Raw genomic sequence first — 24,850 nt, forward strand, 5'->3', positions numbered from 1 at the left:
AGTGTTTTTTGCGAAGCATCATGTCTTCCCTTGACCAAGAAGCTTCTTCATCTAAGCTGAGTATTCCATTTATTGTTTTTGAAAACTTTGGGGCAACAATGCATCCATATTTGGTCCTTATTTTAAGAGTCTTGTTCTTGGGAGCCGGGTATGACGCTCTTACGATCCGCCATTTTTGATGCATGGTTGGCAGCGTGCGCGATTATATCAGAATTTTATCTCGCTGTGTATTTTATTCACCATTTGGCACTTCTCTGTATAGGCTACGGTTTTCGTTTTCTTTATCGTCATTCTCGCTCGTGACGAATACTGAGAGCCTTGTTTTTTACGGTTTGATCCTTACATTATTAGCCTATTGTAGGGCCCGTCTCGCTCCTGACGTATACTGAGAGCTTTGTTTGTTACGGTTTGATCCTTACGTTATTAGCCTTTTATAGAGCCTTTTTCGTTATCATCAGTCCCTCAGGAGCGTGTTGGTTCCCTTTCTTGCGTTCGGTGATATGCTTCATACTACGTTATGCACGAGTATTGTGTTTTAGGCGTCCTAGGCTTGCCTAGTGGTACGCCAGTTTAGTTTTAGAGGTGAAGATTCCTCATTCATTCGCGGTGCTCATGCACGTATATTTCTAGTTTAGTTTCGATTATAATCTTGTACAGGCAGTCCCCGGGGTTACGACGGGTCGGCCTACGACGTTCCGAGGTTAAGGTGCTTTTCAATTATATTCATCAGAAATTATTTCCAGGGTTACAACGCCTACAATGCTCATCTGGCAGAAGAAATATGACACCAAAAATGCAAAATAATCAATATTTTAAGGTTTTTGATGAAAAATGCAATAAGAATGCAGTTTACATAGTTTTCAATGCACCCAAAGCATTAAAAGTAAGGTTTTCTAAGGATTTTTGATGATGTTCCGGCTTACGACAATTTTTGGGTTACAACGCGCCTCAAGAACGGAACCCCCGTCGTAACCTGGGGACTACCTGTATTGCTATTTGATGAGGTTGGAAGTTCTTCACGATTGTCCTTCCCTAGCCTATCCGACCAGACCTAGGCTAGGTTTTGGATTTTGAGGGTAGGCTAGGCGGGCTGAGTATATCCCACCACCCTTAGTGGCTCCTTGTACCCCCAACCCGACCAGGCAGATATGTTTGCTTGGAGGTGGCCCCAGGACTAGAGAGTTCCTCTCTTGTTACGTATGTAGGGGCTAGGCCTATCTTACCTGACCAGATCAGTAGATTCGATTTTGGAGGTTTGAGTTATGTTCTAGGCATCCTCTTTGTGACGTCCTTATAGAAGCCATCCTAGCCTACCTGACTGGATCTGTACTGATTTCGGAGGGTTAGGCTGGGATCTTAACTGGGTGCGGTTTTCTCCCCTTTTTCGTCAGTACTTCCAATAATTCCTCATCAATTATTTTATGAATTGAATTTTGTTGAGTGTAGCCAGGGCCATTGCCCCCTTTAGGGTGTCAGTTGGCCTACGTTCTTCTGCCCCCCTTTAGTAGTAGGCTAGTTTAAAACATCTTCCCCCGAGAAGTGGTATTCACCTGGATTTGGTTTGCTGGTGGCCAGGCGATCACGGGTCTCCGTCCACTCTCCTCCAGACACCACACACACACACACACACACACACACCCCCCCATCCCGGAATCGTTCCGGCGCTGCTTTGTTAGTTCGTGGCCCAAGTAATCCTACCGATGAACATCAGCCAGAGCGTAGAGCACGGTCCTGGGGATTAGTCGGAGGAGATTGGGGGATTAGTAGTTTATGTAATCTCTGTTGGTATGTCTCCAGGCCTGTGTTTTTTCTGGTGAGGTGTGGTCTACCATCACACCCGCCAGGAGGCTATACGCCGGAATTTATGTACCACTGCTCCGCCGCTCTGTTTTCCGTACTTCTCTAGTGTTATCGCTGCTTTCCCACTCCAGTGGGGGCGGAACTAGGCTTAGAGATGCGTTTCTAATTGACTTGGAACTGCTACTCTTCTCCGGTGCGATCAGACTCAGGCTTAGGTTTTACCTATTTTCCCTGTTTTGCTCGTATCAGGCCAACCCCGCCGGTTATAGCCATTGTGATAACGAGATTATGGATTCTGGAGTAGGCGGAGACATTCAGAGCTTAATATTAAGAAATTTATTATGTAGCTTCTGTTGGTATGTGTCTCCGGGCCTGTGTTTATTCTGGCGGAGTGTGGTCTACCATCACATGCGCCAGGATGTACACACCGGAGTTCTACGCACCGTTGTTCTCGCCACTCTGTTTTCCGTCTTCTATGTTATCGCTGCTGCCCACTCCGGTGGGGGCGGAACTGGGCTCAGAGAATGCCCTTCCAATTGGTTGGGAATTACTACTCTACTCGGTACGATCAGACTCAGGCTTAGGTTTTGCCTTGTTTCCCTGTTCTGGTTAAGTAACTAGTTTAAGTGTACACATACCGCCGGAAATAACTCCGGCGGCATTATTTGACGATACTCACATATTTTTCCAACTTACAGATGGTTCGCTGCCAGGAGGTGGGGTGCCCAGCCGTCCTGTATAAACCGGTCTCATGCCAGCTGCGCCATCCACCTGGAGGGACGTGTGGTCTGGCGCCCAGAACCTTGCATGGTGTGTTACGGCCTAGTTAGGAAAGTAACAGATGAGTCGGTAGGTAGCATCCTCGCCTCATTGTTACTCTGAATTCTATGTTACACTTATCAATTGTGAATAGTCAAACTAGATAACGAGGAAAAGTCCCCGACACTGGGGAACCTGATTTGATTATCTCTTACAGGTTGATCTGACGCTCAGGCCTCCTTGATGTCGACCCTTAAGGCCTGGGTAGGTGGGTTTGGGAGGAACATGGGAGCTGGCCAACCCTACGTGCTGTCAGAGGAGATGTGCTCCCTCCTCTACCCGAATGCCAAGGTTTCGGCAGCAGTAGTGGCGGAGGTAGCGGCTCCCATCATAGAGTGGATCCGCCAGGAGACCCAAGCCCCCCTGGAGGACCAAGAGGGCTTGTGCGATGACATGACGGAGGAGGTGGCGGCCATCAGTCTGCACCGGGAGCCCATGGCCATCGAGGACCAGGAGGAAGGTAGGGAGGTGAGTGAGGCAGGTAGTCATGGGGCTAACGCTCTCTCTTTCAGCCCAACTCCTTCTTCCTCTTCCTTTCAGGGCTTCCCTGGGAAGTCCACGACCCTTTGGAATAGGTCGGGCTCGGTAATCCCCAAGGTGAAAACCTTGAAGACGAAGTCTCTGCCGAAGGCGATTAGACCAGCCAAGCCTTCCCTGGGAGGCTCCACCAGGTCGTCATTGGCCCCCAAGCCTTCAACTTCCTCAGCCAAAACTACTCCCCCATCCAAGGGGTCAAGAGCTAAGTCTTCTAAAGCCAGACCGACGGAGTTCGGCTTCGACCAAGAGGCTTTCGCCCCTCTTCTCATGCAGAAGATGAGCGAAGTAGTGGACTTGAGACTTCAATCGATGTCCACTCAACTCGCCTCGGGTCTAGAGACATCCGGACAGTCCATCCTGTCTCTGACCCAAAGATTACAAGCCCAGGAGGAATTGGTGACCGGATTTCTCCAGTCTGGAAGCACACCGCAGTCCTTTGTGGTGCTGGACGCATCCAAGCTCCCACCGTTTGAGAATAGCAACTCATGGCGGTTGGCTCTACATGCTCCATTTTCAGAGGGCAGGCTTACAATTGAGGGTTGCGGAACCCGACCCGTGGAAGACTATGAGTTCTTCCCGCCGGGCCTACAATTCCCCTTCCCGGGCTATGCTAGACTAGCCAAGGAAGCGTTGGTCAGGGTAGACAAGGTCCCGAAAGAGACTGAGATCAGGCTCAGTTGGCATGGGTCCGCATCCTTATGGAATGGGAGTGCGTCAACACCAAGTTGACACTCCACAAAGGTTGCTATACCATGTTTTTAGCGCCGGATAGCGTCCTGACTCCTTGCACATCAAAGATCGCAGAATTGACACTGCAAGCCGTAATGGAGGACAAACCCATGCCTCAGCTAAAAGAGATGGAGGCTACCTCTTTGCTCTTTCCCGGAGATCTGGAGTGTTGGGCTGGTGCTCCGGCAACGTTCACGGTGGGCAAACTCGACCCGGAGTGTGCCTCCATACAATTCAGTGAACTTTTGCCTAGAATTCCGGACACCATGATTAAGGCGGAATTCGAAGCAAGATGTAGGCTGAGCAGGTCAATTAACTCAGTCACCACTGCAGAGTTGACAGCTTCTGTCTTTGCAAAGGAGCCTCTACTGCGGGTCCTGACGAAGTCGCTGCTGCAGGCTTATCAATCGGACCTGTATGATTTCACAGTGGCTAGATGAGCCTGCAGGAAGCATGTCTGCTAATGCCTCCATCAGGTATGAGCCAAACAAGCTCATAAAGGCCTTGATCTGGGGGGCCAACCTCTTTCCTGAGGACGTGGTTAACAGCGTCCTCAGGGAGGCAGCTAGGGCTAACCAGAACCTTCATGTCCGCTGGGGACTTCCCTTCAAAAGGAAGTTCGAGACCCCCGGACCACAAACCAAAAGTAGGAAGAGGCCTAGGAAGTATCAGCCTTTCCAGACCTCTCAGTCTCAAACAGTGGTACAGGCAGTTCCTGTCTTCCAGATGAGCAAGCCTTTGACATCTAAGGCACAATCACAACAGCAGTTTGTTCTGCTGCAGAGTCAACTGATTCAACAGCCTTCGAGTTCGGCTGCCCTTGTGACTTCCCCAGCCTTCAACGCCTCCTTTGAAACACAAGGGGCGTTTCGAGGCTATAACAGACACGCAAGGGGTAGCAGAGCCAGAGGTGCTTACCGGCAGAGAGCTGGCTCTAGAGTTCTCTCAAGAGGCAGAGGCTTCAGAGGAGGCAGAGGAAGTAAGACCTCAACCAGTCAATGAGTCTCTGCAGGTAGACTTAAGAAAATCTTCCAGTTTGGATTCAAAATAGACCTAACAGACTCTTATTTTTCATCTATCCCTAAGGCCTGCGCTAGACTCAGGCCATCAGAGAGGCCCAAGTCTGTGTCATGGTTCTTAAATGATGTCCTCAAATTAGCCTCAGACACTAATAATGACTCTTGTGACTTTTTACCCCTCCTGAGGAAAACATTATTCCTTTTAAGTCTGGCCTCAGGAGCCAGGGTATCTGAACTGTCGGCTCTATCTAGAGACTCTGGTCATATAGAGTTTCTCCCTTCAGGAGAAGTACTACTTTCTCCAGATCGTCAATTTCTAGCTAAAAATGAGGACCCACTAGATAGGTGGGACCCATGGAAAATTCTCCCACTTCCACAGGACCCGTCCTTATGTCCAGTTACTACCCTAAGAGCATACCTAAATAGAACGGCCCTAAGATCTTCAGGCCCTTTATTTATGAAGGAAAAAGGTGGCACTATTTCCTTTAAAGGAATTAGACAACAAATATATTTCATTAAACAAGCCAACCCAGAGTCCTTCCCTCGTGTACATAACATTAGGGCAGTTGTTACCTCTATTAACTACTTCCAACATATGAATTTTGATGATCTGAAGAAGTACACAGGGTGGAAATCTCCGACAGTATTTAAACGAAGTCCTTAGAAGCACTTAAATTTCCAGCAGTGGCAGCAGGAAACACAGTTTCTCCTGACACTGCTTGAGGAGTAGTAAGTAGTTTAATCTAGATCTCCTTTCTACCTGTCTTGCTGACATTTTTACAGTGGCTCTGCCACCATGTAGCCTTTTTGTACCTTGGATGCCACATGTTGTATATATTGTGATATTTCCTTGTATTTTGTTCTTAGGATCAGTCACAGTTTAAGTTAACATTCTAGTTACTTTTAAGGTAAACCATTTTGTATTATATTTACTGTTAAAGTTTCAATTACCCTTGTTACTCTGTTCGTAACTTTATCCTTAGATTATGGCAATTAACCTTAATTGTTTTTTATTTATCCTACATATTCCTTGTGTACTTCATTATTCCAAGCTTATGTGACCATTTCTCTGGTACTATTTCACGTAGCGACACCTGAGCCCAGAAAAGGGATTTTGACGAAGGAAAAATCTATTTCTGGGCAAGGGCCCGTGTCGCCCAGTGAAATGTCCCTTAAGCACACATTTCTAAGGTAAATTATTGCTAACATACCAGAGAAAAAAGCTAATATGGAAATGCCAGAATATTCTGGCTCGCTCACCTTATTTAAAGGTGTCGGTATGGTTTCTGGGGCGAGTGAAACCACTACCAGAGGTCCTTTGCCATTTAGATTCATCCTTCTTCAAAATCCCTATACGTACTAAAGAGGAGCCGACCTAAGGCCCACTCTTTGCTACCGTTACGGCTAGTGCCTCTGACGTCATACCTGTAGTTAGCACCCAAGCTTGGGCCAAAAAAGAGGGGGGTACAAGAGAAGGGTGGGATTTCACTGGGGGACACGGGCCCTTGCCCAGAAATAGATTTTTCCTTCGTCAAAATCCCTTTTCTTGTATACCATGTACACTAATACACTCTATTTACAGGTTAATTTGCATTTCGTTATTAAGTTAGGTATTGAATGGTCCAAATTGTTGTAGTATTTCATTGTTTATAGGTCAATTTAGCTGTATTATGAAATTTACTGGGGTGTTTTTGGAGGGCTTGGAACGGATTAGCCATTTTACATGTAAAATGTGGTCCAAGATACGAAAACCTCATGATACGAAGGGCGCCTCGGAACGGATTAATTTCGTATCACGAGGTACTACTGTAGTAAAATGTTTGAGATGACTTTGAAATTATATTAATATCAATTCAATAGTATATTTGATGTAGGATGATACTTCAAGTATACATTTGGTATTTGAACTTTCCATATAGGCAGATATAAGCATGTTACGAGGGGAGTTCAAACTAATCGTGGGTGTGAGCTATTCGAAGGGGGGTTTGAGTACTCAACCCCCGCGAATACAAGGGGACCATAGAGAAATCCGCTAATATGTGAGTCTGTGAATCTCAAGAATGCAAATATGGTGGTGCACTTTAGGTGATGTAGGTGCATCATCCAAGGGAGGGGGGAGCAGTTCCCACTTGGGTGGGTTTGTATGGCCATCTTGACCTCATGTCTCTCTCTCACTCCTCTCATGTTGCTGGGAGGCGAGGAAATAATAGATGCTACATTCAAAGGAGTCTGGTGGCTTGCTGTACGATTGTTTAATAATTCCTGCACTCCTTTAATTGCATCCTAGATATGTGAGAAATTGTTATTTGTTTCCACAGATTTAAGTCTGTTTAGTGATTAATGTAATTGTTTGATCCCGTCCCAGATTCGGGAAAATTTATCATTTGTTTCCTCAATTGTTTCCTCAATTTTTTCAGTTTTTTCCATTTTTTCTGTGAGGAATTTGGCTGTTAGAAAGGCATTTTCTGCCGTATGGTACACTGCAGGCAGGCTTAGATCAGTAAGCCCCTTTGGAGGTTGATTCTAAAGGTCATCGGCATAGATTGCCACTGAGCAGGTCCTTAGCCAGTTAGTGATATATGATATTTTCTTGTGACAGGATAAGTTTTTCATGGATTGCTCCTGGAGAATGTTTTCTGGTATCAGGTCTTTGCATTTTGTATATGCAACATTAATTTCGTCATTGGAGAACGCTGTACTGACAGATTTTTGGGGGAGCTGCAGTGCTTGTGGTAAGTTGCTGATAGTGCATATGTGGATAATCAAGGGATTACTAACCTACTTCAACCAAGAGTTGTAGGACCACTTTTGCTCATGTCAAGATGACACAATATCAGATTTGCTAGACCTTTCTCTGTTGGTGACCATGGTTCTGCAGTATCAGCCTTAGTTCTCTTGTTTTTTGTTAATGTCTTACCCAGATGTATGTCGATGGAAAGACTTCTTTTCATATGTAATGCATGGTGCTAATAACATGACACCCATACTGTATTGTATCGGGAATGTCTACTTATGGACCCTTGTAGTATTTAAAAGTTTTAATCACACAAATGCTAAAATTGATGAAACTATCAATCTTTTAAGGCTGACTAGATGTTAGTATTCTATATTTAAATTTCACTTTTACAGTTACTCATACTTGAAAAGCATTGGAGAACTTTAGACTCAGGAAATGGAGAGAGTGATCAATTTTGGTTTGGCAGCCCTGTTACGAACCGAGAGAGGTCCGCTCCAAGTTTGTTATAATGATAAACAAAAAGATTTCAACACCAACAGTTCAAACTGGGGATACGAATATAGAAAGAAACACTAACACAACAAAGGTTTATTTACAAGCTTACTAACAAAGATAAATGCAGAATGGTATCTCCTATTTACATAAAAAAAAGCAAAATCTTACAATGCATGAAAGGGGGGAACAGTGAGGAAATGTTAGTACTTGCTGGCAAGTTTCAGCTGACGGAAATTAATGTTCGAAGCGATGGCTTCACAAAAGGAGAACTATACTTCAGACGTCTTCTTGACACCGCATTGCAGAAAACAATGTCTACTCTTGATACTTGAAGGGCAGAAACTCCCCAAAACCTCTTGTAAAACGTTTCTTCTCTGAAGTCTTGCTCTACGTCAAAATGCCTCGGTCGTCCACTCCTGACGACGACTTGACCAGAATTCAACCATCTCTCGAGCAACTTTTCCTCTCTGATCCTTCGTTGGTTCCTTCTTCTCTTATCTCTCTCTGACGATCTCTGCTGCTGATCTCTCACTGATAATCTGATCTGTGGTTCTTACTGATGATCTCTGATCTCCCCTACTTCGTCAGTCATATTTATACGGTGACCTGGGTGCGGGGCCTACAGCGAACGTCACAGACTCCTGAGATTACCGGAACTTCTTAGAAGAATCTAGACAACGTATTGCATCAGAAATCGCGGCGTTTCTCACGACACTTCGGCGCCTGTTGTGTTCCCCAACATGCCCAACGATTCTAGAACCATCATGAGAACAGGCACCTCCAACACATGCTCGAAAGCCCCCATGCTGCAGAACTTCTCGAAGATGCGTTTTCCTTTCCTTTATCTTTCTTTGCTATACAGCAATTACCATGACACGTCCTCCCCAAAAAAGAGAAAAAAATGAAATCAACTGATTTTATTTTTTTCCAAAGAGAAACAAGAATTAAACAGCAGGGGGACAATTCTGCATAAAGCTTTAACACTTCTTCATCCACTCAACCACTCGTGCCAAAATAGAAAACGGTCATTAGGCTACTCATTCTGAAAACTCTAGAGAGGCTATAGTAGCAATCACATTATCCTTTCCTCTTACCTTTTCCCTTTTCTGAACTCTGATTAAAACTTTGAAATGCTAAAACACCTCTTGCGTTTTCTCAAAACTAATTTCTCTCAGTAACACTGTCACATAGAACACTGGCGGTGGCCATGGTACGGGGTGTTCTTTATAATTCTGAAGCAAGTTTACATTCATTGCCTTTGCTCTACTCTTACCCACATTAATTCCATAATGTGTATTTTCCCTCTCCTCTAACACTGATAAAGGACCTTTGAACTTATAAGGTGAAAAGGGACCTTCTTTCTGGACTAGTATTAAAACTTTATCTCTTACACACAAACTTCTCTCTTTTGCTCTAAGATCATGTTTCCCTTTAGTTTCCCCTTGACTTCCATTCTCCTCTGCTAGTTGCCAAACATCCCTTTAATTGTTTTTATAATACTCTAGATTAGTTGTGCAATCTTCTCTACCCTTACTTCTAGGCAAAGGTCCGACCATAACAATACCTACATTCTCAAAAGGTTCGCCTACCGAAGGAATATTACACAACGGAACTCTGGGAATTACTTGAATCGGTTTCCCGGCAATTTGATATTTATGACAGCTTAAAATATACCTCTTCACGTCACTTCTCATTTTAGGTCAAAAGTACGGCCTACTAATACACCTGAAAGTTTTATTTACTCCTAAATGTCCTTGTTCATCATGTGCTAACTTCAACACTAGCTCACGAAACTTCCTATGAACCACTAATTGTTCGGTGATTTCCCCTTTACTACCTGACTTAGGACAAACATAACGACATAAAACTTCGTCCTTTAAACAAAAAGTTTCCTTACACACATCATCGAGATCATCATCCAGCTCACATTAAAAAATTTGGGTTAGTGTCTCATACTCTCTCTGCAACTTGACTAGCTCATCCTTATCCAAAAAGTTAGGGCCTAATTCATCACCGTAACTAGTACTAGATACCGGTACATTTACTACGTTACCCACGACAGCTACACCTTCCGTTTGGCTATCACTGTCAACAATAGAGTCAAGCTTCTCAGCCACACTCATGCCAAGATCAACCTTGCTACCTCTATCACACTCGTTCGAATCCACGAACTCACTCATGTTCAAATCCACGAACTCACTCTCGTTCGAATCCACGAACTCTCACTCGTTCGAATCCACGAACAAATTATGACCGTAGTCTATGTCTGTATCTAAGCCTGACCTAGTTACTACCATTTCAGGCACTGGAATATCACTCACGACAGGATTCACATTCTTGGATAAAGCTAAGTTATTACCGACAATAATGTCAACGCCATCAACGGGCAAACTGCCAACAACTGCAAGTTTCACTTCTTACACTACCTGACTTTCTAAGTTCAACTTCAACAAAGGACAAAGAACACAAGTGTTAGGAAATCCACCTAACATGACTTTTTCTTCCATGTTGATTTCTGCCCTGTCTGGCGCACACTCTCTCCTAATCAGTGAGATAGCAGCTCTTGTGTCTTGAAGCAAGACCACCTCTCTCGAATCTACTCCTCCAAGAGAGGAAACTACGCCTTCTGACAGAAATTCACCAAAATTTTTCCTAGTTTCTCTCATCACATCATTCCTACTTGACGAAAGGTTAACTAGAGACACTGGTTTCTTACCGTCCTTCCTTTCTACTGCACAATTTCTCGCTAAATGCCCTTTCCCATTACATCGGAAACAAGTTAATTCTGAGCCACTAGATGCCACTTAACTCTTACAAAGCTTAGACGTATGACCAGGTTTTCCGCATGTATAACAGGAATAGTTACTTTTACTCATTGCTATTACTAGGACTGAAACCTTTACTGTTTTGTACTCTACCAGACAAAGGATCCTTTCGTTTCTTACTAACACTCAAATTATGAGTTAGACTATATTCGTCAGCTAACCTAGTTGCTGCTGCAAAAGATACTTCTCGCCTATCCTCTATATAAAGCTTAATCTCAGGGGCTACGTTATCTTTGAAGTTTTCGAACAACACTAAGTTCTTCAAAGCATCAAAATCCTCAACTTTAGCAGAAGTTAACCAATCAAAAATCAGCCTTTCTAACTTCTTACCGTATTCTACATACGTAATATTTTCATCCTTTCTCAAATTTCTAAATTTCTTAGGGTACGCCTCCGGTACTAACCTGTACGCGCTAAGAACAGTTTCTTTCACAATATCATAATCATCACATTCCTCCTCAGACATACAACTATACTGAGTCAATGCCCTACCACTCAAAACTGACAATATAAAGTCCACATTTCTTTAGGAGAACCTGCTCTTTCCATTAACTTCTCAAAACACATGAAATATGTCGTAACATCTTCCTCATCAAACTTTGGTACTAATTTCAACACTGCACTGATACCTAATCTATCAGCTCCGTTTTCGTCCTGGCCTGACTGACTGTTAAGAGTGCTTTGCCTTGACCGCGCAATTTCCAACTCGTGCATACGTTCTTTCTCTCTTTCTTCCTGCTCATGCATACGTTCTTTCTTTCTTCCTGCTGCATTACCAACATTTCTCTCTCTTGCTGTATTTTCATTGCTTCTCTCGCTTGCTGCACTTCCCTCTCAGCTGCCCTTTCCTCTCTCTCAGCCGCTCTTTCATCTCTCTCATACTGCTCTCTTTCTTTCTTTTCAACATACTCACGGAGATCATTCCCCTCCAGACCTAGAAGCTTACCCGACTCCATAAACTCTTTCACCATCTCACTCATTCTGGTTCTTTCTATATTCTCCCTGTTTCAAACTGTTAAAGTGCTGGATATATTCTAAGCAAGGTCGCCACAATGTTACGAACTGATAGAGGTCTGCTCCAAGTTCGTTATAATGATAAACAAAAAGATTTCAACACCAACAGTTGAAACTGGGGATACGAATATAGAAAGAAACACTAACACAACAAAGGTTTATTTACAAGCTTACTAACAAAGATAAATGCAGAATGGTATCTCCTATTTACATAAAAAAAAGCAAAATCTTACAATGCGTGAAAGGGGGGGAACAGTGAGGAAATGTTAATACTTGCTGACAAGTTTCAGCTGACGGAAATTAATGCTCGAAGCTATGGCATCACAAAAGGAGAACTATACTTCAGACGTCTTCTTGACACCGCATTGCAGAAAACAATGTCTACTCTTGATACTTGAAGGGCAGGAACTCCCCAAAACCTCTTGTAAAACGTTTCTTCTCTGAAGTCTTGCTCTATGTCAAAATGCCTCGGTCGTCCACTCCTGACGACGACTTGACCAGAATTCAACCATCTCTCGAGCGACTTTTCCTCTCTGATCCTTCGTTGGTTTCTTCTTCTCTTATCTCTCTCTGACGATCTCTGCTGCAGATCTCTCACTGATAATCTGATCTGTGGTTCTTACTGATGATCTCTGATCTCCCCTACTTCGTCAGTCATATTTATACGGTGACCTGGGTGCGGGGCCTATGGTGAACGTCACAGACTCCCGAGATTACCGGAACTTCTTAGAAGAATCTAGACAACGTATTGCATCAGAAATCGCGGCTTTTCTCTCGACACTTTGGCGCCTGTCGCGTTCCCCAACATGCCCAACGATTCTAGAACCATCTTGAAAACAGGCACCTCCAACACATGCGAGAAAGCCCCCGTGCTACAGAACTTGAAGATGCGTTTTCCTTTCCTTTATCTTTCTTTGCTATACAGCAATTACCATGACAAGCCCCTCTCTGTATACCTTAGTAATTTAGTTGTTTTGAATTTTGGAATAGTACTGTAAATTAACTGTAAGTCTAATATTGTAAAGTATCTACTGTATAACATTTTGTTATCTATGAAATAAGTTTCTAGAAGTCAGTTATTTTTATCAAAGTGCATATATCAAAATTATTGTAAATACGTAGAATGTTTGTAGTAATTTAGATTGTTATAACTCCTGATTAACTTTAATATTTAATTTGGGTGTTTAACTCCTTACATAGACAGCCTGGTTTAAATTTGTAAATATGATGATGATGCTGTGAAATTTGAATTTGATTTTGGGGGTATTCATTCAGAAAGAGAAAAAACTTTAGGTAAATTATTTATTCATTCAGGCAGCACATCAGCTCAAGACACCACAAGGGAGCCGAAGGGAGATTGGTGTTATGATTTTAACTTCAACACCTTCAAGTGAAGTCAGTAATGCATTACTTCAGGATCCTTGGAATAGCATCCACAAATGGTTTAAGGAGGTAAGCTGAAACATTATGGCTTTCATTCTTCCTATCATTTCTGGGCTCAGTTCGTGTCGCTGCGCGAAATATCCTTTAATCCATTATTTCTAAGGTAAATGTACTAACACATACCAGAGAATAAATAAAATAAAGAAAAGGTCAGTACTACTGACTCGCTCACCCTCCAAGAGGGTGTCGGTATGAACACTATGGCGAGTGAGACCACTACCACGAACCACTTGCCAATAGAAATCTCCCACTACAAAACCCCCACTAGAGGGGAGCCGACCCACAGAGTGGGCAGCAACTACTACTACTCCATCCCATGCTGCCGACTGCTGCGCCTCTGGTGGCCATCCTTTTCAGTTAGCGCACCGCGTACACACGTGCCCTTATTTGCTCTGTGTTTTTTGTGCCCCTATTTTGGATTTATTAGTCATGGAGCGTACAGCCATCGCAGCAGCTAAGTTAAGTAATCAGTTGTTATTGCTATTGGGTTTTTTCCGTCCTTGAGTCAGTATTTGCCGTTTTTTAGGTATAAATACGGGCTCTTGGTCGGAAGCATGGCAGCATGGTTCTGCCTCGTGGCGGGTTCGTTCTTGGTCTTCCATACCCAGAACCTTCCCTTATTTCCTTACGCTCTGTTGTTAGTTATCTATTTTATGTTAGGGGTCCAGCCTACTGGGTTTATGTCATGCATGCATGTCTTCTTCACCTTGCGTAGGCATCTTCCATCCAGACCCTAGCCACAGCTCTTAGTATCGGCCCCGGCTAGCTTTGAGTGGTAGACTTTCTTTCGGGTTAGTCGTACACTCCTGGATTTTTTCTCCTACTGATTTATTTTCTTTCTTTACGTTAAGTGATTTTTGGTTATTTTATATTTTAGGTTAGCCTACGGCGTCTGGCATTTCACGTAGCCTAGGTTATGTATTATTGGTATCCACCACTATTGCTTCCGCTCTTCAGTTCGGTTGCTTCTCTATAGCATCTCTCTGATTAGTTGGTTGCTTTATCCTAGGCTATATTGTTTCATTGTATTCGCATGTTACCGCTCCGTGGTCACTACGTGATCACGGAGTCAGCCAGGCAGCCTGTCCAGTCACCTTTCCTCCCGCTCTTCCATAGGGCCGGGGGGGGGGGGGGGGGGGGGGTTGGTCTGTCCTCGCTCGCTCCACATACCCGTGCCTGCCTCCCTCTCTCCCTAGGCGGAGGGAGTAGGGGGGGCTGGACAGACCCAGACTGGACCCGACCGTTCTCTGGCTTCACGGCGCGCTCGATGACTAAGGAGGGGGGACTGGCCTTCCCCCCTCCGTCGTTACTCCGTCGCTCCGTTGCTAGCTCGAGTCTGTTTTTCGCCCTCTCGCCCTTTCCGGCTTACTGGTGCTCTTTAATTTACCGGAGCTCCGGCATCCACGTGGAAAGGTGCTAGTTCACCCTGGCGGGCGGACTGCAGGCGTACAGTTGGTCTTTCCTAACCACCCCGTCGCGCTGATATCGCGACACGAACACCGCCGCGCACCGGATTATACCGGTTACGTCTATGGCTTTAGGTTAAGTGTTTAGTATTTAATTTAAACTATAGTAAGTTTAATTTAAGCTACCTTAAGCCAAATCCCTCCGTTACCTACTCACACCGGATCTCTCCGGGGTTCTAGCCTATTCAGGCGGTAAGGGAGGGGTTATGCCCAAAATTTTTTCGCGCTCCGGCATGCAGCGGAGTTCTTTTAGCCTCTAGCCTGTAAGTGATATCTTTTACGATGCTCATGTATCTTTTCACTTACAGACCACCAACTGTGAGCATCCAGGATGCAATGCCATGCTCCAGGACCCCTGTGGGCATGAAGTCTGCAGATCCCATGCTCCATGCGCGACTCCGCACGGGAATCTTCAAGTCTGGTTCCACGAGACCTGCACTATTTGCTACGATCCTGGTGGAGCCAGCTCTTAGCCACGGGTAAGTATTCCCAACATCCGTTCGCTAATCCCTACAAGGTTATAGTTCTTAAGTTTAATTTTAATCTCTTATTTTAAACTTAAGCTTGTTTTATATGGGATCTCGCATCCCCTATGTTTTTAGACTAAGCCTATTACTTAAGTTTTAATCTTAAGTTTAAACTTAAAACTAACAAATACCCTCTCTTCCAGGCTCCCGCTGTTAGAGACACCGCCCTGGCAACCCTGAGGGCTTGGGTCGGCGGTTTTGGCAAGAACGCCGCCAAGGGACAGCCCTACATTCTTGAGAAGAGGTTGGCTGTCCTAATCTTCCCCGGCGGCAAGTCAACGGGTTACGTCGACCCGGCAGAGGCAGCCCCCGACTAATGGCGGCGATTCAGCAACAGCTCGCCGCTTCGTTGAGTGAACCAGGCCAAGACATCTCGTCGGAAGTCGCGACACTGGATCTGAATATTGAACCAATGGTAGGTGTTGACGACCTGTTGGTCGAGGTAGGTACGTTGGACGCCCAAGGGCTTCCCTTGGGCGCTACTGGGTCTTCTACTCCTGCTAACTCTCCAGCTTCCTTCCAAGGCTTTACAGGAGCTGAGCTCCTTTATACTTCTCCTGATGCTTCCGTAAGACCTAAGGTCAAAGGACAGACGGTTGTGAAAACCCTAAGCAAGACGTCGTCGTCGTCCAAAAAGACTTCGTCGGCGTCAACATCTCGCAAGTCTCCGGCTACGAACCCCGGAGCAGAGAGGTCTAGAGCTTCTGGGTCCGGCTCCAAATCCTCAAGGAGTAGGTCTTCCAAGGAGAGATCACATACTCCGGCGGAGTCAGCCGTTTCTCCTCTCCCCTTGGTACCTGTCCAGAGTTACCCAACCACCTCCGCAGCAAAGCTCCGGCTTTGGATCCCAATGCTGGTCTGTTACAACACATGGGGGATTTGGTCGGGTTCTCTCAAAAACAGTATGGAGCGATGTTCTCCCGGTTGTCCGACAGGATCACCTCCCAGGATAACATCATCGCCGAACTTAGCCAGGCTCCTCTAGCTACTCCCCCACCTTTCGGCACAGGTATGGCTCAGCTTCCACCTCATGACTCTCTGCCTCCGTTCTCTATGAATAACCCCTGGAGGGTGGCGTCATACGCCCCCTTCCAGGACGGGCTTATTTCAATTCCGGAGTGTGGTACTCGAAGGATTGAGGACTTCGAGTTCTACCGGAGGGTCTACAGCCACGTTCATTGGCTACGCCAGACTCACTGACGCAGCCATGACGCGAGATGACAAGGTCCCTAAAGAGACAGTCCTCTATTCACGTGACCAGGCTCAAAGAGAATGGCTCAGGTGCTTAGAGGACATGGATTGTTCAAACACGAAGATTCAACCTTTTAAGAGTCCCTTCACCATTTTCACAATGGAAGAGGGAACTCCGCTTCCCTTCCTTACCAAAATCGCTACGGTCACTATCCCAGCGGCCCAGAAGGGGGAGTCGTTAACCACAGCTAAAGGAAGCGGACCCAAACCCCCATATTCCTTTTTGCCTTTCCCTCAAAACCCGGAAAAGAATTGTGGGAAGACCTGCCCAACACTTTTTGGCGGCAAACTCAAACCAGACTGTGCTATGGATCAGTTTGGTGAGAAGCTGCCTAGACTTCCGGACAGCCTCATTCAGGCGGAGTTGACGCCAAGTCTAGGCTAGCCAGGTCTATTAACACCATGGCCATGACGGAAGTGGCTACCATTGCTTACGGTTCCGAGCCACTCTTTAAGCTTCTCACCAAGTCACTGACACAAACGGTTCAGTCTGACATGTTTGAGTTCGCCACAGCCAGAACGAATTGTCGGAAGCATGTCCTCCAAGAAGCAACTATTCGGCATGAACCGAATAAGTTGCTTTCATCAAAACATCTGGGGAGCAGATGCAATGGTAAAGGCATGGTCCAGGCAGAAGCTACAAGGCTTAACCAAAGCCTTAAAGATCGTTGGGGTCTCACTGCAAAGAGACGCCAAGACCAAGCAGTGAGGGGTAAGGCTCAGAGGAAACCCAGACGTTTCCAGCCTTACCAAAAGAAACAACAACGCTTCGCCCAGCCTGTTTCGGCTGTTCCGTTGGTGCAGGCAGCCCCAACCCTCTACCTCCAAGGCTCAATCACAGCCTATCTATGTGATTTCCCCCCAGCCTCAACCTTCCACCTCTTACGCTGTCTCCCAGCCTTCAACCAAGTGTTCGAAGGCCAGGCCTTTCAGCAGTATGACCGCTCGGGTAGGGGAGGCAGAGGTAAGCGATCCTTTCGTCAGAGAGGATCAGGAAGGTCCCTTAATAGAGGAAAACACTTCCGGGGAGGCCGAGGAGGTTACCAGCAACAATGAGAACTTCCAGGTAGGAGGGAGGCTGTTCTCTTCCGCCACCGGTGGGGATTCAGCAAATGGGCACAAAGTATTGTGTCGAAAGGCCTGGGTTGGAGTTGGGTTGCGAATCCGCCCCCACCCAGACCTTTCCTTCAACTTCCATCAAAAGAATTGACGGAGTATGCGGAGGACCTCCTTCAGAAAGGAGCAATAGCGAGAGTCCAACAGATTAAAGTTTCAAGGGCGCTTGTTCAGCGTTCCAAAGAAAGGCTCACAAAAAAGAAGGGTAATCTTAGACTTGTCCCGTTTAAAATTGGCCATTCGCTGCGACAAGTTCAAGATGCTCACCATCTCGCAGGTGCGGACCTTACTTCCCCGTGGGGCCGTCACCACCTCTATCGATCTTACAGACGCATACTATCATATCCCTATTGCAAGACACTTTTGCCCGTTATCTGGGCTTCAAGATAGGAGATCAAGCATTCTCCTTCAAGGTAGTTCCCTGTTCGGTCTGAACGTGGCACCCAGGGTGTTCACGAAGTTGGCGGAAGTGGTCGTCCAACAACTAAGGTCGCAAGGGATCATGGTAGTAGCGTATCTCGACGATTGGTTAATTTGGGCTCCAACAGTTGAGGAATGTCGCAAAGCAACACTGAAAGTAATCCAGTTCCTGGAATATCTAGGGTTCAAGATAAACAGGACAAAATCAAGACTCACTCCGGAGTCAAACTTTCAGTGGCTGGGCATTCAATGGAATCTATCCTCCCATACTCTGTCGATTCCATCAGCCAAGAGAAAAGAAATAGCGAAGTCAGTAAAGCAATTTCTAGGACACAAACTTGCTTCAAGGAGAACCCAGGAAAGGATTCTGGGTTCACTCCAATTTGCATCAGTGACACATCTTGATGAAAGCCAAACTGAAAGACCTAACCAGAATCTGGCGCTCACGAGCAAATGTCAGGTCCAGGGACAAATTATCATCAGTCCCACAGATTCTGCGGAATCGTCTACGCCCTTGGGCAAAAAGTCAAGAACCTGTCAATATCAGTACCCCTTCAGTTTCCTCCTCGGGGATTACCATCCACACGGACGCTTCATTAAGCGGCTGGGGAGGATATTCTCAGTTCAAGAAGGTTCAAGGAACCTGGTCACCCAGTTCCGTCAGCTTCACATAAATGTACTGGAAGCAATGGCAGTGTTCTTGACTCTAAAAAAGGTTACGTCCGCCAAAGAACTCCCACTTAAAGCTAGTTTTAGACAGCGCAGTGGTAGTCCATTGTGTAAACAGGGGAGGCTCCAAGTCACGACATCTGAATCATGTCATGGTAGCCATCTTCTCCCTGGCGGACAAGTTCAGTTGGCACCTCTCCTCCACCCATATAGCTGGAGTGAGAAACGTCATAGCAGATGCTCTATCCCGATCAGTTCCTCTGGAGTCGGAATGGTCACTGGACAACAGTTCGTTCCAATGGATTCTCCGGAGGGTTCCAGGTCTACAAGTGGATCTATTCGCATCCCAAGCGAACCACAAACTCCATGTTATGTGGCCCCCAACCTGGACCCTCTGCCTATGCCACGGACGCCCTGTCCATAGAACTGGAACAACTGGGAGAAGATTTATGTCTTTCCTCCAGTGAATCTTCTCCTGAAGGTACTGAACAAACTCAGAACGTTCAAGGGTCAAGTAGCTCTAGTAGCCCAGACTGGCCGAAGAGCAATTGGTACCCTCTCATTCTGGAACTGGGTCTTCGTCCTCTTCGAATTCCCAATCCCCAGGCTCTCCCAGTTAGTACAAACGAAGACTGTGTTCGCTTCCTCAGGAATTCTCAAAAACCCTAACTTTATGGACTTCATGAAGTTCGCGGCTAAAAGAGACGCGAATATTGATCCTCGAAATATTCTTTTCTTGGAATCTGATAAGAGAGATTCAACTTTGAGACAGTATGATGCTGCAGTCAAAAAGTTGGCAACCTTCCTGAGAGAATCAGATATTAGAATCATGACAATCAATTCAGCTATATCCTTTTTCAGATCTTTATTTGAAAAAGGCTTAGCAGCTAGCACTATTACGACAAACAAGTCGGCCTTGAAAAGATTTTTCAACTCGGGTTCAGCATAGACTTGACAGACTCTTACTTCTCGTCTATTCCCAAAGCTTGTTGCTAGACTTAGACCTTCAGTGAGGCCTACGTCAGTGTCGTGGTTCTTAAATGATGTTCTAAAGCTGGCTTCAGAAACAGGATAATAAGCGACATGTTCATTTATAATGCTCTTAAGAAAGACTCTATTTTTGTTAAGCTTGGCTTCAGGAGCTAGAATTTCAGAACTGTTCGGCGTTATCAGAGATCCCAATCATATAGAATTTCTTCCCACAGGGGAAGTTCTACTTTCTCCGGAACGTAGTTTTATAGCAAAGAATGAGGATCCTTTGATGAGGTGGGAACCATGGAAGGTTGTACCCCTTCCACAAGATGTTTCTCTTTGTCCAGTATCGACCTTACGAGCCTTTCTGTCCGGCCAGGACACTCCATCCTCTCTTCGGGTCCCCTCTTTATGAGAGAAAAAGGTGGTACTTTATCTACTAAAGGTATCAGGCAAACAAATCCTGTACTTTATTAAGCAAGCCAACCCTGATTCCTTCCCTAAAGCACATGATGTCAGGGCAGTTGCCACCTCAATTAACTATTTCCAACACATGAATTTCGATGATTTAAAAAGTATACTGGATGGAAATCGCCGACAGTATTTAAGCGTCATTACTTAAAGTCCTTGGAAGCTCTGAAATTTTCAGCAGTTGCGGCGGGTAACATAGTTTCCCCCGACTCTGCTTAATCTTTAGTAGAAGATCCAGTTCTCCTTTCTACCTATCTCACCCAACAGTTTGTCTATACCTGCCATGTTCATCTACGTTTACCTTGAGTCTTAGCTGTCTCTTATGATGGTACAGTGGGGGTGCCCCATTATTTTTTTGCTAGGGTCACTCACAATTGATTGTATATAATGATCTCTTTGATGTGGTCCCCTTATTTTTATGCTAGGGTGACACATCTTATTTACAATGGTTACGGGTTTTGTATACTAAGTCATATACATTTCTTTATTATATTATTGTCGAAGTTGTTTCTATTCAATTTATTATTATAATTGCTTTAATTACTTTGTACATATTAACTATACACAGATGTTAAGCTCAACATATATTCCATGTAAGCCCTGTATATATATGTTAAATTTAAGTTAATTTTAAGAAATTATTATAAACCTTAAGTTAATTTAAGTAATATTTCTATTCTGTATCATTGTGTATATGTATATTTATTAGCAATTATATTTCTTCATTTTATTTTATCTTTTATTGAGACCTTTTTTGTCTGTTTTATTTGTTCTTTACAATCTTGTGCTATTTCTCTGGTACGATTTCGCGCAGCGACACGAACTGAGCCCAGAAAAGGGATTTTGACGTAAGGAAAAATCTATTTCTGGGCGATTGGTTCGTGTCGCCAGCGAAATCCCAAAACCTACCCTAGAATAAGCCCTACCATCCCAACGCTCAAGATTGTCTGCTAACTTCATGATGGCCACCAGAGGCGCAGCAGTCGGCAGCATGGGATGGAGTAGTAGTAGTTGCTGCCCACTCTGTGGGTCGGCTCCCCTCTAGTGGGGGTTTTGTAGTGGGAGATTTCTATTGGCAAGTGGTTCGTGGTAGTGGTCTCACTCGCCATAGTGTTCATACCGACACCCTCTTGGAGGGTGAGCGAGTCAGTAGTACTGACCTTTTCTTTATTTTATTTATTCTCTGGTATGTGTTAGTACATTTACCTTAGAAATAATGGATTAAAGGATATTTCGCTGGCGACACGAACCAATCGCCCAGAAATAGATTTTTCCTTACGTCAAAATCCCTTTTTTATCCCTTTTAAATTGTTATTTGATAGTTTTGATTGGTACTTGTAATTGTTGTTAACTCTTTTTATGTGTATCATCAATGTTTTTGTATCTTCTAAACTTGGAGAAAATTCCTGACCCATCGTGTTGTAGACTTTATGGCAGTATTTTTCAACAGCATCGTAATAATGGTGACCTTGTGGTTGCTTCTGGATAGTATGATGTTTATGATATAAAGAAACTTGTTTCTCAAATCAAGCAGTCATCTGAACTCATTTCAGAAGCAGGTTATAGAATGGTGTGGGCTGTACTAAAGGCAATGGGAAGATGGTGGCTGATAATTTATCTCAGTTCATTTAATGAGTTTTTTCTGTACATCCCTTTGAGCACAGGGATAGTGGAGTTAGTGTGGCAGTTCATCAAAGAGGAGTGCCTTTAAGCATGACAGGGCTCATATTTCCACATTTTTGTCCGTCCATCATTGAGGAAATACATTTGCATTGTATGGTTAAGGAGGTGTTCCCTGTTCCAGTTTAGCAACTGTTCTTCAAGTCTCGACCAAGAATGAGACACCAGAATAGCAGCAGCAGCAGAATTTTCTTTATGTAACCCATCGTTTCAATTATTGGACTTATGTGGACTTGAAAAAGACTAGCTTAGTACCTTCAATTACAGCTACATACCTTTCTGCAGACATTTACATGAAAGCAGAGTTGATTTGCCTGACAGGTCAAGATCACAAGACTGCCCTTGATCTACAAATTCAAATCCACCATCCAAGGTTTGACAATTTCTGATTGGGCATCTCATATCACTAGAGAAGTTGCCCCACACAGCTGCTGTGGACTGCTCTTGAAGACTTGCCCTCCCTCAGGTATTTGAGCTTTGTGGACTAGATGTGCAATGGAGTTAAAAGGCTTATCCAACACTTCAATTCAAGAAGGAAGTTTCTTAAAGCTTAGACTCTCCCAGTTCTTCAGGTGTCTTGCTAACCCTTTCTGCAAACTGCTTGGAGAGGGCTTCATTTCTGAATCTCACACTAAAGACAGGCTTTCTAATGGTAGTTGCATTGTCAAGGTGGGTCAACAAGATTCCTGTGATATTTGGAAAGGTTATTTATGCTAAAGGTTGAACATCTTGGTAACTGTCATTTGCATGTGTCATTGTAGAGAAAACTCAAGCTACAAGTAGTCCAGCTTGTACCATTACCCTTTGCAATTATTTGCCTGTTTTCTGTCACAAATTAGGAAGACCTTGTTCTCTGTCCGGTGTACAAACCATTCTTCTTAAAAAGGCAACACAGGAAGCAGATTTTAGGAAGACTTTGTTCTCTGTTTGGTGTGCAAACAATTCTTTTTTAGAAAGGCAACACAGGAAGCAGGTTTTGAGGATTACAGCCTAATTAGCTTAGAAAGTTATTAGAGCATACAGTGGTGTGCAAGGTGATAAAGCACAGCAGTGAAGTGTGTAAGTTTTCAAAATCAGAGCCCCTCTCTTTTTTTTCAACTAATTTTGCCTTTGAAATAATCTGAAGTGTCTTCTATTAATTAGTTCAGGCATCTAGTGGTACCAATCCACCTTCGCTGATTTTGTATGAAAGAAACCATACACAAAGTGTATTTACAAAGTACAACTGTTAAGCTCTACACATTGTTGGTTCATCCTCACCTTGAACAACCCCAGGAGTTTTCAGAATCTTGCTTCCTAACCCATGGCAGTCATAAACTTTAAATGCTCTCATGGAGACTTCTGCTGGGGCATTCAGCAGTTGGCTTCCCACCTAAATTGCAGTATAGGCAAACATATGATTGAGGGGTTGTGATGAAACAAACTTGAGTTGTTATAATGGAAAACTTGTTGCATGGCAAATTCATTACTGTCAACCCCCAGTATTTGTGGGGGAAATGGACCACAAACACCCACAAATTGCTAAAATCCATGAATACTTGACATCCCCCTCTAAAAATGCTTATAACTTTCTATTTAATTAGTAAAAAACCAGGTCCCCTCTAAAAACTTTTATAACTGCTTATTTTAATAGTTCAGACACCAGATGTATACCTTAAACTATTGTCTAAAACATTTTAATAACATTTCAAAGTCATGTTACAACATTACTCTTAAAAATATATGGCTTACAACTAAGTATGTATACCACTTTTCTTTCATACCTTAAACTATCGTCCTACACAGAATTACCTGAAACTATTATCTAAAAGTTTAATATCATTTCAAAGTCATCTTAAAACATTACTTTTAAAACATATGTAACTAAATGTGAAAACTATTCAAGTGACCCCTATTTTTAAGTTTTACATCCATTTTCTCTCATACAGTATTGAAACAGTCCCATTCTCTTTGTACAGTAATTGGGGAAACACGAGGAAGTTAAGTACGTACCACTGTACAGTACTTTAATATTTAACCCTTAAACGCCGAAGCGGTAAAAAAAAATGTCTCCCGTGTGCCGGAGGTGTTTCAGAGTGAGCGCGGAAGCGGAAAAAATATTTTTGTCAAAAAATCACAGCGCGCTTAGTTTTCAAGATTAAGGGTTCATTTTTGGCTCCTTTTTTTGTCATTGGCTGAAGTTTAGTATGCAACCATCAGAAAATGAAAAAAAATCATTATCATATATAAATAATGCGATATATGATAGCGCAAAAACGAAATTTCATTTATAATTGTACTCAAATCGCGCTGTGCGCAAAACGGTTAAAGGTAAAAAGTTACTTTTTTGTTGTTGTAATGTACACTACATTGTGATTATTTTGATATATAGCACATTGTAAAACGATAAAAGCAACACAGAGAAAATATTATCACAAAATAATGCATGAATTCGTAACGCGCGGACGTAAACAAATATTTGTTTCAAAAATTCACCATAAATTGTCCTAGAGACTTCCAATTTCTTTCAAAATGAAGACAAATGATTGAATATTACTATACTGTAAGAGTATTAGCTTACAATTGCAGTTTTCGACCATATCTGACGAGTTAAGTTGATTGAATGTCGAATTTTTTTTTATATATTTTTTTATATGCAATTATTTCGGAAATAAGAAAAGCTACAACCTTCAAATATTTTTCGTTTTATTCTAAATGAAATTGTGCACATTTTCATATATAAAACTCTATGAAATGCCTAATATGAAACGGAGCAAATATTCCGAGAATGGGACGTACGCATTTCGGAGATTTGTGGCAGAGAATCCGCGCGCGGAGGGAAGGAAATTTTTTTTTTTAAATTCACATAAATCTAAATATT

General features: G+C 43.8%; 1 protein-coding gene across 1 annotated transcript in view; it reads left to right on the forward strand.

Moving 5' to 3' along the window:
• LOC135196229 (uncharacterized) overlaps positions 1-24,850 on the forward strand; it is a 233,984-nt gene that overhangs the window by 127,160 nt on the left and 81,974 nt on the right. The window contains exon 4 of the mRNA XM_064222877.1: positions 13,290-13,427. Coding sequence (XP_064078947.1) covers positions 13,290-13,427 — 138 coding nt within the window. The remainder of the gene's footprint in view (positions 1-13,289; positions 13,428-24,850) is intronic.

Source organism: Macrobrachium nipponense, chromosome 17 (genome assembly GCF_015104395.2).
Source record: "Macrobrachium nipponense isolate FS-2020 chromosome 17, ASM1510439v2, whole genome shotgun sequence".
Lineage (NCBI taxonomy): Eukaryota > Metazoa > Arthropoda > Malacostraca > Decapoda > Palaemonidae > Macrobrachium > Macrobrachium nipponense.